The sequence below is a fragment of the Pollicipes pollicipes genome, unplaced genomic scaffold, assembly GCF_011947565.3.
Source record: "Pollicipes pollicipes isolate AB1234 unplaced genomic scaffold, Ppol_2.1 Scaffold_4219;HRSCAF=4965_pilon_pilon_pilon, whole genome shotgun sequence".
NCBI classification, from domain to species: domain Eukaryota; kingdom Metazoa; phylum Arthropoda; class Thecostraca; order Pollicipedomorpha; family Pollicipedidae; genus Pollicipes; species Pollicipes pollicipes.
In genome coordinates this window covers 2,306,878-2,320,760 of record NW_023596448.1, presented here as the reverse complement: position 1 = coordinate 2,320,760, position 13,883 = coordinate 2,306,878, and the positions used below count along the sequence as shown (strand labels likewise).

General features: G+C 59.9%; 2 protein-coding genes and 1 long non-coding RNA gene across 5 annotated transcripts in view; all 3 read right to left on the bottom strand.

Moving 5' to 3' along the window:
- Positions 1 to 818: 818 nt before the first annotated feature.
- On the bottom strand, positions 819 to 2,987 carry LOC119096018 (uncharacterized). 2 transcript variants are annotated; one of them, XR_005093974.1, is made up of 3 exons: positions 2,917 to 2,987; positions 1,256 to 1,412; positions 819 to 997 (listed from the first exon to the last, which is right to left on the bottom strand). It is a non-coding gene; the product is annotated as an uncharacterized LOC119096018 (long non-coding RNA). The 2 variants fall into 2 exon arrangements; XR_005093975.1 differs by having other exon boundaries at positions 2,713 to 2,944.
- Positions 2,988 to 3,756: 769 nt separating this feature from the next.
- On the bottom strand, positions 3,757 to 9,480 carry LOC119096015 (translation initiation factor IF-2). The gene is made up of 2 exons (XM_037218882.1): positions 8,473 to 9,480; positions 3,757 to 5,407 (listed from the first exon to the last, which is right to left on the bottom strand). Exons 1-2 carry the CDS (start codon positions 8,756 to 8,758, stop codon positions 5,010 to 5,012), a joined length of 684 nt encoding a protein of 227 aa, XP_037074777.1. The 5' UTR covers positions 8,759 to 9,480; the 3' UTR covers positions 3,757 to 5,009.
- The window catches only part of NKAIN (Sodium/potassium-transporting ATPase subunit beta-1-interacting protein), a 29,087-nt gene continuing 23,795 nt past the window's right edge, over positions 8,592 to 13,883 (bottom strand). The window contains exons 5-8 of one of the 2 annotated variants that reach the window (XR_005093973.1): positions 11,725 to 11,925; positions 11,063 to 11,124; positions 10,460 to 10,633; positions 8,620 to 8,667 (exon numbers count right to left, since the gene is read on the bottom strand). Coding sequence is in view for 1 of the 2 variants with exons in the window: in XM_037218883.1 (XP_037074778.1) it covers positions 11,068 to 11,124; positions 11,725 to 11,925 (258 nt within the window). In the remaining variant the exon portion in view is untranslated. Of the gene's footprint in view, positions 8,668 to 10,459; positions 10,634 to 11,062; positions 11,125 to 11,724; positions 11,926 to 13,883 lie in introns of both variants that reach the window. The other variant, XM_037218883.1, reaches the window with a different exon arrangement.

Sequence of the window (13,883 nt, the reverse complement as noted above, 5' to 3'; positions counted from 1 at the left end):
GCCGGCCAGCGCGCCGTAGTCTTTGAAGGGGGGGGGGGGGCGAGACTCAGTCACGGGACCGAGCCCAGCACCGCTGCGGTGCCGTCACGGAGACGACGTGGGTCGAATGGCTTGACAAGCTGGACTTTGGGCGGGAGCTATGAATTGGTGCCTGCCTGGTTTCCACGTCGCAGTGACGCCGCCGGCGCACCGGGCCGCTATCGGTGTCCACAGACGACATCCACATTATTTTTTAAATGCAACTGCAGCGCGGATGTCATCTGGACATGTCATTTTCTCTCACGCCACGTCCTTGGCAACTACCGAGCTATCTTTCATGTATCTAGACGTTTCCTCTCCTGGCCCGCACAGAATAGGCAACGACTTCCAGAACGATCCGAAACACGCGCGAGAGACGGCATGTGCGTGAGGTGACAGCTGGGCAGACTCAGGTAGTAAAGCCCACACATCCGTCCAAATGTATCATTACCCCACCAGCCAATCAAGCCGAGGTCCTGCCCCCCTCCCCCTTAGTAGCGAAGTCCATCACGTCCTCCCAAGTCCCCAACGTAGCGAGCTTCGAGAGCCAGTCTCAGGATTCCGGTGTCCGCGAACGTTCTACAGACGCATTGGTAGCCGCATCGGTAGCCGGTAGACGCATCGGTAGCCGCTGCAGCCAGCCGCGCAGCTGCGCGTGCGCAGAGACAGCGCGCGTGCGCATCGTGACCACCACTGCCGCCGTCGCCCACATCTGGTCTTGTGACTGCGACTGGTCACCGTTGTGAAGAGGGCAGTCGGCAGCAGCCAGGTCTAGTCCCGCAGATAGACCAGAAGACCAGTCCCCAGTACAGAGGCATAACCAGGCTGTCCTACCCCTGTCATCTGGCGGTGGTCGGTAGTAGCCCGAGGGCGGCCCCGGCTGGTAGAACGTGGGCGGCGGCGGCGGCGGCGGCGGAGGAGGGGGCGGCAGGTCCACGCCGTACGGTCGCCGGCACGAGTGCACCCTCAGCTGGCTCATCTGGCAACCAGAGGCAACGAAAACGGTTGCGAGTGTCTGGCAGTCACCATCTGGCAACCAGAAGCAACGAAAGCGGTCACGAGTGTCGGGCAGCGACCATCCGCCAACCAAGGTTAAGGTCAACCTGTCACACTTGCGACCTTCATTATCCCCGGGCAATCCGGTACCCACCAGCGAGTGCCAAACAGCGCCCTCTCTGTACGACATTGGGAAGCCCAAGTTGCGGCCGGCGGCGATGGATGGCGGCGGACGCCTCACCTCGGCGCTGCCGTAGCCGCACTGGCTGCAGTGGTGATGTGATACGGTCAGCGGACATGACCAGTGGCCGCACATCGGATTGATGAAGGGCGAACGGCCGCCAAAGTGTCCCGGCGGCGAGAACGGGCCCGGGAATGGCACGTGCTCCATCGTGACCCTGCAGCAGCGCTCCGAGTCACTACTGGCGGCCAACGTCAATATCCGGACAATTGGCACCAGCTGAGCACTGGAGCTCTCATAGTCTGGCAGTGACCATGGGTCTCCTCACATTCGCTTCTGTGATCACATGGTGGTAACACAATGTAGAGGAGCCAGCCGGGCCTAATCCACACATTACTGTTCCACCACCATTCCTCCAGCTGTCATTCACAGTTCCAATGATGGTGGGGTGCAAAATGATGGACCTATACTGCTAAGATGTGTAAAAAACGGTCCATCGGTTTTCTCAAGTGAAGCAATCTATTTTCTGTGGCAATGGGAGTTACACCCTCCTGCTCATGCTATAAGTGTTGTGAGAGTTCAATGCTGTATGCTGCACTAAAGCAGGAGAAAACACCACCCACCTAATAGCTGTATCAACCTACCTGCTCAAATGCAATGAGCACAAACTCACCTCTCTGCTGGTGAGTCATGTAAGTGAAATCATTGAACCAATCAAACAAAATTGATGTGACTGATCTGATAGTTACCGGGGTAAAAGGTCGTCAGCTACCCCTTCAATACGGTAATGGAACTATGACATCAATCCTTGCATCATCATCCATGCATCTCTACATGGAAGCAGGTGACACTGTCAAAGCATGTGCAAAGTGCCATATTTACTTGTACAGCAGCACATGACAGAAGAGTTAAATAATGCAGAGCTAAATTACAACTTGAATAAGGCTAAATAAAGTTCTTAACACATGAAATATACATACAACACACAATGCATGCAGAAGTCATGGAATTATTCAAGTAATGCAATGAGATCAAGAAGTTATAATCCCAGGATCTGAGAACATCTTGATATGTGCACACTTAACAGATTACAAATTGCCAATTTAATCTTTTTAAATTGATATGAAAGAACTGTCATGGGTGGAGGAAAACTAGAGCAATTTGGTTGCCTTGGATATCAATAGTTAACATTTTGCATTCTTGCCAAAAGTGGTGGATGTCCTCCCCACCTAGTAACCCTGGCAATGGAACTGTCAAGTGAGTCAGTGATACCCAATCAAAATAGTGGTGTCACCCAAACATGATACATTGAAGCTCATAAAACATCCACCTGTCTCATCAATTACCACCATGTTTTGCAGACTGGCATGTTAGCATGCTTACTATAAATAAAAACACTCAAATCCATTCAAAACCTGGCTATATTAATACAGCATCAATGACAACCATTTGCACACCTTTCAAAAACAGGTCATCTGCAAAATAACTGCCCTTGGCTGCTCTTCCCCCTCGCTCACCTTTGATTTGATTTTATATTTGTCTTTAGGAATTTCCCAGTGGTAGTGTACGCACGCGGCAGACACTGTACACAATGTTGCCTTCCTTTTTATCAGGTAGGTATATAGCACTAACCGAAAATGAAGTAGGTGAGGTTTACCAATGGTTTAGCTAAACGAAACGAAATTCCACATCGACGTTCTAGTGAAGTCTTCCGTACTAACCTCAGCCAGCCCACGGCCCTAGTCAGTCCAAGGCTACCTAACGAGTCAGTCTCAGCAAGGCAATTTAGATTTGACGCAGCTGCTACAATGAATCTATTTGCATTGATACTGCCATCTATATTGGTTCAGTACGAGCTGGCAACGCCCTCAGTGGCGGCGGTTGGTTTGCGGCAGGGGGCCACGTGACCACCTCCGGCGTCACTGGCTGACTGGTCAGAGGAGCCCAGCAAAGCTGGAGTCTAGACTAGACCTCTGCTGAAGATTTGCTGCAACCCCTCAGCGCAGCCCTGCTCCAGAAGTCGTGGATAAACGGGGGGGGCGTTAGAACATCTAACCGATGAGTGTTCACATTGTCAACCTAATAGACTAGTTTCTATATCGGTTTATCGTGTTCCCAGAACGCATTTGCCCATTCATAACATCGGAGCGGCCATGTTATGGCTGGACGTCCGACTCATTCCCCTCTATACGCAGCTCGACTGCGTTTTCAGGCATGGCTCGCCAAGCCTCCATGTCGTCCGCCTCCGATCAGATGCAGGCAAGGGGATGTCCGCAGGCCCCGTGGCCGTCACTGAACATCCACGCCGCCATGCTTGTTGGTGACTGACACATGGCGTGGGGGTCTCAAAAAGCGCCACGCTTGCCGGCGACTGACACACGGCGTGGAGGGTCTCAAAAAGCGTCACCCTTGTCGGCGACTGACACACGGGGTGGGGGGTCTCAAAAAGCGCCACCTTTGTCGGCGACTGACACGCGGGGTGGGGGCTCTCCAAAAGCGTCAAACTGCGGTGGACTCCTCCGTCGTTCGTCCTTGCAGCTCGGTGACCAACCGGTGTAGAATGCACTCACGGTTCGGGTGTATTGAGCCCCTGTGATTAAATATACAGGATGTAGATGTGATTCATATGGAGCATCACTACAAAACAGTCCGAGCGAGCAATACATGATTACAAAATATGCTTACAGCTACGTCCGCTTGCAAAGTTCAACATCTGAAGGACGACAGAACACATTTCGTTACGAGCCTACCGCTAAAAAAGCACGTCAAAACGTGAGAAGACCACGCACGCAAAGCTGCCACAGTTAATCCAGTCCATACGCCGTTCAGTCGCTACCGCGCGTCTCTGAACTCGGACTCGCGGGCAGCTCGCAGGCCGTGCCTGTGTACACAGCTCGGCCGGCTCCTCCCGCAGGCGCACCCTCAAGCGGCGCGTGGACGGACGGGCGGCGGACGGTGCGGGGAGGGAGATCATCATCATCAGAAGGCACTGGGGTGGCGCGCCGGCCAACAGGCGGCCGTGTCTTAGCGTTCCTGATTGTCATCGGCACTTGAGCGGCCCGGCTGGCGCAGGCCGGCCAGCGGCGGGCAGGTCGGCAGTGAACGGGCGGCGGCGGCGCCAACATGGCCGCCCCGGGACCGATTGTGGCCGCCGCCATCTTTGGGGATGATCGAAGCCGGCGCGATGGAAAGCGCGCCGAGGCCGCGCTCTTTCTGGCAGGCGCGGCGAGCACTGCACGAGAGGTGATCAATGCTGCTAGGAAGACTACAACGGAACACAGGGGCACAGCACGAGGCGATAACGCGCGTTCACCATGGGTCTTGGAGAAAGCTGCTTCCAGACGGGCATGGCTAACAAGACACATACCCCCGCTGATCCCGTGACCATGGCAACAGGGCAAGTACTGAGGAGGCCCAGCAGGTAGAAACCGACCAGGTAAACACTCGTCATTGTCGGAGGAGCTCCATCTGCCGGGGACGGCGGATATCTCTGCTGTTGGCCGCACCACACACAGCCACGGCAGCTCACACAGGCGGCGGCCTCACACCGCGCCGCCGCTGGCAGACGCGGCTGACGCCCGCCCTGACATCACTGGGGCGGCGCGCGACATCAGTGGCACACCTCTGCGCGGCGCCGTCCGCAGGCGCCGTCCGCAGGTGACGTTCTCGCGTCCGCCCCTCCCGCCGCAGCAGGTGCCACACGCTTTGCCGGCCTCGCGCCGCATCGCGTCGCCGTCTAGGCGCGAGGTCACCTCCGGCCGTACGTGGATGCCCGCGCGTGGGCTCCAGCCAGCTTCGGCGCTCGGCGGCGCCCTCACATGGACGTCTCAGTCAGACTGGGCACGGCCTCGTAGGGCGGCGGCCCGGCGCGGCCGTAGCCGCCGTAGTCGGCGTGTTCGCCGTAGCGCGGCAGCGGCGGCGCCTGGCCGCCGGGCCGCCGGTCGCCGGCGGCGCTCAGCGTGCCCGTCGTGCCGTAGTCGGAGGCCACGGCCGGCGCCGGCCGCCGCTGGCCGTGGTAGTTGGAGTAGCTCGAGTGGACGGACGGCGGCCGCGGCGGCCCGGCCGGCCGCTCCGACGCTAGGAAGCCGGGGTTCGTGTGGCCGCGGTCGGGCGCCAGCTCGCTCGACGACGAGTCCAGCAGCTGCGTCACCGGGTTCGGGTGGCGCCGGGTCCGCTGGCTCGAGCGCGACCGGTTGCTGCGCGAGCTGCGGCCTGCAGGGTGGGGCAGGGAGTCAGTATTGGGCGATCAGTGTCAGTGTCTCCTTCCCCGCCGTGTGCTGCGGGGCGGGGACGGAAGGGAGAGGGCTGGGGAAGCGGAACTGTCAGAAATACCGTCAGATGACGAGCGTGACAGGTGTCAGCGTCCACAGCTAAGATCAGTCAGCCAACGGGGTTAACAGCTAAAAGAATCGATAGCTAAGAACGGCTAGCTAGCTTATTACATGAACAATAAAACAAACTTCTTATACACTGCGGCCACTAACTCTCTTAAACTGCGCGGCGTAAGCGTCATCAAAGCCTTGAACAACCGACATCTTGCTAATGGTAACCATTCCTACCCTATGTGCTTAAAGCACGACCCAACTGAAAGCAGGGGAGCTGTAGTTAGTATTATTCCGTTCCCCACGGCACAGACGCACGTGTCAGTCACGCTCTGGAGAGACAGGCACGCGACGACCAACACTGAAAACGTTGGAGGCCAAAAACGCTTCCTGGGGGATGTTAACCATACGAAAGCCCATACAGGTAATGATAAATACTTGTTTACCCCGGCGAGCAGGAGATTCGCTTCGCCATGACTGCTCACTCTTATGCCGCTGTGAGGTGCATTAACGCGATGGAAGTCGACTATCGCCGGTGCAACGATATGTATATGCTCTGCAAGAATATCGACAAGGCCCAGAACACAACGCAACACGTAATTCATATGACGCCTAGCTGATCAACCTAGTAAGCCTCTCAGTGCAGCGCGCTTCTGACCTTGTGCGGGCCATCATCCCTAGCCTGTAACAGACCAGGCAACAGCTATCTGCATGAGTGGGTTTCCTTGGGAATCCGGCTATCAGCGCCGCGCATGGGACCGACGCACGTGAGCGGGCGGTTACAAGCTGATGCGCCCGCTGGCCGGAGTACTGTCGAGTCACTACCGGAGCTGAGAGGTGGTGAGAGCCGACCCAGCCGGCGCCGACCCGGCCCCTCCCCTCGGACACATGCCGACACCGCTCGGCCAGCGCAGCGAAGGCCGAGTGTCATTGCGTGCGTGCGTGCGTGCGTGCGTGCGTGCGTGCGTGCGCGTTGTGGGCGTGAACCGCGGCCCTTTAATTCTGGAGCGCGTGAACGCGCGAACCAATACCCTAAAATGAAGTATTCGCTTGAACGGCTGAACCAATGCCCTGCAATCATTCAGCGCGTGAATGACGAACCCATGGTCTAAAACATGGTGTTTGTTTGAGCGCGTGGCCGATGCCCCATAATAACGTGATCGCGTGAACGCGTGAACCAAAGTCCTATACCAACGTGAGCGCATTTAACAAGGCCGTATAATAACAGCGGGTAAAAGCGTGAACCAAGGTCATATAATAGCCAGCGTGTAAACGCGTGAACCAAGGCCCCATACTAACGGGAGTGCGTGAACGCGTGAACCAAGGCCCTATACTGACGTGAGCGTGCGAACGCGTAAACCGAGGTCCTATAATAACGTGAACGTGTGAACGGTGTGAACTCTCAGCGATCACTGTGATCATGCTCATGTATGTGATATTCTGGACCTTGATGATTATAAAGAGAGCCAGCCGATGCTTCGAGCTAAAGGCAGCAAGTGCCAACTGTGTGTGTCATTGGGGCTTTACGACGCACTTAGTGGTTGAGGGTATATGGCGTCGCCTGCCTCTCACCCTGGCAGGAAGGGCCGGCATCACGGGGAATCGAATCCCGTACCTCTGGTTTCACAGACACGCAGTGGTTAACGCAGACGTATTCACCACTACGCCACCGGCACCCCCCGTGAAGTATCATGAATGTCTCCGTTGGCACATACACCGTCATGTGAAATTCGAAGCGCCGTTATCATCGGTCACCAGTCCATTCCGGCTAAGCTCGGTTTCCATTCAACTACCACGCGCACGATTTCACTCCGCCTTAGAAAGCCCCGGGAGCGCCCATCGAGCGTCACCACGCTCCCCCACGCTACAGCACTGTGACCTGACGATAGCTACGACCTAAATCCCCTGTGGTGCTGTCGATGATGATCATGATGACAGGACACTCGGTGGTATGGTGCACAGAGTACCTGACCACTGGGCGCCTTCCCTCCCCCCCTCCGCAGAATCAAGTAGTGATGGACGCCAACCACACACGTGGGCGGTCCACACCACATGCTCACGATGTAGTCCCACCTGGGTCCGCTATTCTCTGACCACCCCTGCCCAAACCTGATGACGACTCTGAGCTCCACCGCCCACCACAGTGTTTATCAGTTGCCGATAATACCTATCTGTGCGTCTTCGGTTACCTCAATACCTCCCTTAACGACTGCGACTCTAGCGTGGGTCCTGACTTCGGTGTGAGGCGACCCCCTTATACAAGGCGGGGCGAGTCCTTGACCTGAGGGTGGGGTCCTGGCCTGATCAGGGCGAGCCCCTGACCTGAGGGCGAGCCTCTGACCTGAAGATAAGATCCTGACCTGAGGGTAAGATCCTGACTTGAGGTTAAGGTCCTGACCTGAGGGCGAGCCTCTGACCTGATGGTAAAATCCTGACCTGAGGGTAAGGTCCTAACCTGAGGGCAAAGTCCTGACCTGAAGGCGAGCCCCTGACCTAAGGGTAAGGTCCTGACCCAAGGGTACAGTCCTGACCTGGGGGCAAGGTCCTGACCTGAGGGCGAGCCCCTGACCTGAGGGTAAGGTCCTGGCCTGACGGTGAGGTCCTGAGCTGAGGGCGAGGCCCCGACCTGACAATGGGGCCCTGACCTGAGGGCGAGCCCATGACCTGACGGTGGGGTCTTGACCTGAGGACGAGGCCCTGACCCGAGGACGAGCCCCTGACCTGACGGTGAGACCGTGACCTGAGGGCGAGCCCATGACCTGACGGTGGGGTCTTGACCTGAGGACGAGGCCCTGACCCGAGGACGAGCCCCTGACCTGACGGTGAGGCTGTGACCTGAGGGCGAGCCCCTGACCTCACGGTGAGGTCCTGGCTTGAGGGCGAGGCCTTGACGTGAGTGTGAGCCCCTGACCTGAGGGTAAGGTCCTGACCTGACGGTGAGGTCCTGACGCTCACCTGAGGACCGCTGCGAGGTGCGTGTCATGGCGCGCCGCTTGATCTTGCGCGGCGTCATGGGCGCCGGTCCGACGGCACCTCCGACGGCCAGCGCAGGCGGCTCGGCCGGCTCCGGCGAGCCGGCCCGCTCCTCCACGCGGTGCGGCCGGTACTCGATGTGGTACGCCGGCGACAGTGAGCGCGGTTTCACGCCGGCTGGGGGCGGACCGGACGCGCGCGTCAGTGCCGGCGAGACGGGCCGACGACAGGACACCGGCCATGGTGGAGACGGGGCAGTCGCGGACATGTGAGCAGTGCAGAGGCGAGGCCTCAGTCAGACGTCAGTACTGGACAGGTGATGCGTCGCCCAGAGGAGGGCGGGCAAAAGGCAGTCAGCCGGGTGTGGCCACTGGGAAGACAAGGCGCCTGGCGCAGGCTCACAGCGGTCTGTCGCCGGGACGGAGACCCTGGACCCACGAGAGAACCTGGCGCCTGGTGGACCACCTCATGATATGGGGCAGGGGTGGGGGAGAGGGGGGAGGGGCTCTGATACTTCGGGGACGCCAGCCCGGTAGCCGGGGCAGTAAACAGCAGCACTTGAGACCATACCACCCGTCAGGCAACGGATGAAAGGAGCTGGCGGGTAGCGGTATGTGATGCGATCGGGTTTGCCTCGGGAAGTCTTGGCTGGGAGCACAGCTCTCGCCGCCGGACCGCGGCCTCGGTGCCGCCGTGGTAACTGCTGGCACCGCTCCCTCCCCAACCACACTCGTCGGACGATCCATTGGCAAAAAGTGGTCGACGGCGGGCGATGGTCTACCGATAAAAGGTCGTTGCCACGAGGAACGCCAGCAGCCGGCAGCAAGCTGATTACCCCACTGTGCATTGCGCTCCATCGCAGCAGCGCGTCGAGCGACGGCTCCATCACACGCATGCACTGTGGACACCCCTCCCACGGCAGGGTTACACCCCTCCCACGGCAAGGTTACACCCCCTCCCACGACAGGGTTACAACCCTTCCACGGCAGGGTTACAACCCTCCCACGGCAAGGTTACGACTCTCCCACGGCAAGGTTACACCCCTCCCACGACAGGGTTACAACCCTTCCACAGCAAGGTTACGCCCCTCCCACGGCAAGGTTACAACCCCTCCCACGGCAGGGTTACAACCCTCCCACGGCAAGGTTACGTCTCTCCCACGACAAGGTTACACCCCTCCCACGACAGGGTTACAACCCTTCCACAGCAAGGTCACGCCCCTCCCACGGCAAGGTTACACCCCTCCCACGACAGGGTTACAACCCTTCCACGGCAGGGTTACAACCTTCCCACGACAGGGTTACAACCCTTCCACGACAGGGTTACAGCCCTCCCACGGCAGGGTTACAACCCAGCAACGACAGCGGCCGGCTACAGCGGCACCAAGCACACACAACTCGCACATGAACACAGCACGCCTGCCTGCTAAACGCCGGGGCCGTGGCCAACAGAGAGCGGACCGAAGCCTCATGCAGTCGGCCGGCGGCGAGCCCGCGGACCTCAGAGGACGCTGTCCGGCCTGTGCGCAGCGTGCCAACACCGGCCGCGCAGCTGTCAGCGTTAGTAAAAACACGTCAGACGGACCGACAAGCGGGTTAGCGCGCCGGCCAAAACAGCGCCGTCGGCCGGCGCCAGGCTGAGGGCGGCCGGTGCGCCGCCTTGCACGCAGGCTGTGAGCGGGGGTGCGGGCCTCGCTCCCAGCCCTGCCGTGGAGCTGCCGGCGGCGGAAGCGGACGGACCACGACACGACTGCCGAGCGTGGCGTCGGCGGCGACGGCGGGCCGGGCCTCGTCAGGTCAGGTTAGTTCACCTCAGTTCAGGTCACGTCAGGTCGCGTCAAGTCAGTTAAGGTGATGGCGGGTCTCCGCGAGGCTGACGTCTACTGCTGACGTCACAGTGGGACGCGCTGCTCACCAGGCCGCCTGCGCGCACGCGCACACAGACACTCAGGCGGCTCGCATGCCCTCACCGCACCGCGCGAGCGTGGCGTCATCTGTGCGCGGTCGGCAGCACTGCTAGTGCCGCGGTGCGCCGTAAGGTGGCGGCGGCGGCCCGTCGGCCGGCGCGAGCAGTGGCAGCCGGGCCGGCGAGGTCAACACGGGCTTGTACGTGCCGCCCATGTCCAGGCCGCCGATAAAGTCGACTGTAAGGGGGTCAGCTGATCGCGGACGAAGCGGCCAGTAGGGAGAGGGGCCAGTAGGGGGAGGGACATCGCGAGCTGTAGGAACGACAACTGGCCGCAGACTGACAGCCTGGAACGCCGCGGCTGCCCTCCTCACGCAAACCCGGCCACTGTGCCGCCACCCTTCTCCAAAAAATCACATTCCAAAGTTGACAAATGCCATGGCATCAGCGGCAGTGCACTGGGTCTAAGTTCCTGTAGTTACTCCAACATTACACCGGTCTTTGATGGATAGCGTTCATCCCATCCAAAGCGCTGGCTGGAAGTGCCACTGGTGACTGCTGGTGAGCGAGGCTGCATGAGCCCGGGCCGGAACTCAGAGTCCGCGGGTCTGGCGTATAACTGCGGCGCTGGCTGGGCCACCACCACCCCGCCGGCCCGGGTACTCACAGCTGTCATCCTCCCGCCTGCGCGCCTGCGATCAGGCAGCCGGCCAGCACCACCCCTATGGCCTGAAACAGGGGGCGACGCCCGCTCAAGAAGAGGCGCGCGCGGCTGGCGGCTGATGCCGGACGCCGCGCAAGGCACCGAGCCGGTGGACAGTCAGCTGCCATGTCCTAAGCTCACAAAACACGCGGCACCGGACAATCCATGTCAGCAGCAGCAGGAAAGGAGCAGGCAATGTATGAGCCACACTCTGAAGACTCAAAGCAATCGACCGATGACAAGGAAGGTATCGAAAAAATGGGGTTTGGCACCATCATTATCACTAGGCTTATCGCCACCGTAATAACTGATGGAAAACACAAATCTACATGTTGATAATTATGCGGTTCACAATGAGCATGTGATAATGATGGCGATAATCTGCACCTCATCGTGATCAGATAATGGCGAGGGCGATCTGCTCACAGGGAGCAGACGAGGATATGCGGTTCAACGTCACTCCCAAGTCAGTGGGCAACAATCACGACGTACACCCCATCACGGGCATACGACGATAACGTTGTTTGTGCCGCCGCACGCATACGATGACGTTGTTAGTGTCAGCGCGAGCATGTGATGTGCGTCGCTCCCCGGCCAGCCGACAGCGCCGCTGCCGCGCAACTCACCGCCAGCAGAATCTGCAGGGCGGCGTGCAGCGCCTCCACGTGCTCGTAGTCGAGCCAGCAGCCGTCGACCCGGTCGGGCCGCGGCTCTCGGTACGGGTCGGCTGGCGCGCTGCCGTTGGTCGAGTAGACGGGCACGCAGCCGGGGCCGGACGCTTCCCAGAACGAGACAGAGCCCGTGTACAGGCTCAGCACCTCGTCACTCTGCCGGCAGCGAGGGGGTCCGGGTCAGACACGGGGGTCCGGGTCAGACATGGGGATCCGTGTTGGAGGCGCGGTGCTCGGGTCAGATGCAAGGGGGTCAAGATCAGAGGCGCGGTGTCCGGGTTAGACACGGGGGGAGGGGGAGGGGCGGCGCCGGAGAGACCCGACAAGCCGATGAGGCGGACGAGAAACATCGCGTCACGCGGCTGAACGGCTCGCCGTTGCGCGAGGAGCGCAGGAGGAAAAACAGCCGGTGAGAGGGACGGCACCGCCGAGAGCGAGACGCGGCGCGACACGAGAAGTCCGGCAGCGCGGCGCGGGACGACATACGCCGCCCCTGACCTCCAAACAATGGCTCACAAACAAGAGCCACTCGTCCCTGGGGCCGTGGGAACGTTTCGCTGGAGATGGCTGTGAAGTCATACGGACAAAGAACAACACTTCTGTCTACGGATAGCAGGGCAGGGTCTTGAAAAAATCGCAGTAAGTTTCATTCACAAACGTTTTCGTCACACGAAAGCGCGACCCGCTCTCTGTGCGCATCTCAGCGTCTTCCTTCCGGCTACAATGTGCTAATTCCGGCGCGTTCAGTCAGCCCCTGGCTGGCCAGCCGCCAAGACGCCGGCGCCGCCGCCATCGCCGACAGATCATGGGCAGACCCGGGGCACCGGGCGCCCCCGCTCGAGCAGCGCCGCCCGCCCTGCTCGTCAGAACGGGCCTTACTCTGCGCCTCGCGCGCGGCGTCACGTGGGCGGGCTCTGTGAGTTTGCACCTGGTCATCGCCATCGCGACAGCGTAACCATATTTACTAAGGCGTTTATTCAAATGGCGACTGCTCGCACCTGGCTGTGATGATGATTGACGATGTCGGTGTCATTTTCCGACGCATTCTCTACGTCATTTGCCTGTGGTCAGACGCCCCGGGGGACCGGGCGCCCCCGCTCAAGCAGCGCCGCCCGCCCTGCTCGTCAGAGCGGGCCTTACTCTGCGCCTCGCGCACGGCGTCACGTGGGCGGTGGGCGGTGGTACGACGCCGACTGCGGCGGTGAAAGCACAGCGACTCGGCGGCAGGCCACGGCCGTCCGAACCACCAGCCAGATGCGCAGACTCTGTGACCGACTCTGAACACGACGCTGACTAGACAAACCGGACTGAAGTGTGAGAAGACGCCCAGCAAACAGCTCACCGGCACTGGCCGCGCCGCTCACTGAGCGCGCGCCGTCTGCTGCCGTGACTGCGCAATAACTCTGTATCGGGCCCAGCTCCGTCTGCTGGTCGGAGGTGCGCTCAGCTGTGGTGACGACCAATGGCAAGTTTCGACTTCGTCGCCGTGCTCGGTACTGTTCTCAGCGCATCAGAACAAGTGTCCGTAGAAGGGATAGCGACCTGCCGCAGTTCGTCGTGACTGATGATACTCGGTGGCCACCGTTCTTCTCCAGCCTTTCTTTCCGTGGCTGGCTGTGTTGCCTGTCTCATTTTGCCACGGTCGATCGAAGTCGATGTCGGCCAGTCACAGCCTACAGTAATCAGCCTCCTCCGGTGACACCCGGTTAGAGCCTACAGTAATCAGCCTCCTCCGGTGACACCCAGTCACAGCCTACAGTAACCAGCCTCCTCCGATGACACCCAGTCACAGCCTACAGTAACCAGCCTCCTCCGGTGACACCCAGTCACAGCCCACAGTAACCAGCCTCCTCCGGTGACATCCGGTTAGAGCCTACAGTAATCAGCCTCCTCCGGTGACACCCAGTCACAGCCTACAGTAACCAGCCTCCTCCGGTGACACCCAGTCACAGCCTACAGTAACCAGCCTCCTCCGGTGACACCCAGCCACAGCCTACAGTAACCAGCCTCCTCCGGTGACACCCAGTCACAGCCTACAGTAACCAGTCTCCTCCAGTGACACCCAGTCACAGCCTACAGCAACCAGCCTCCTCCGGTGACATCCGGTCACAGCC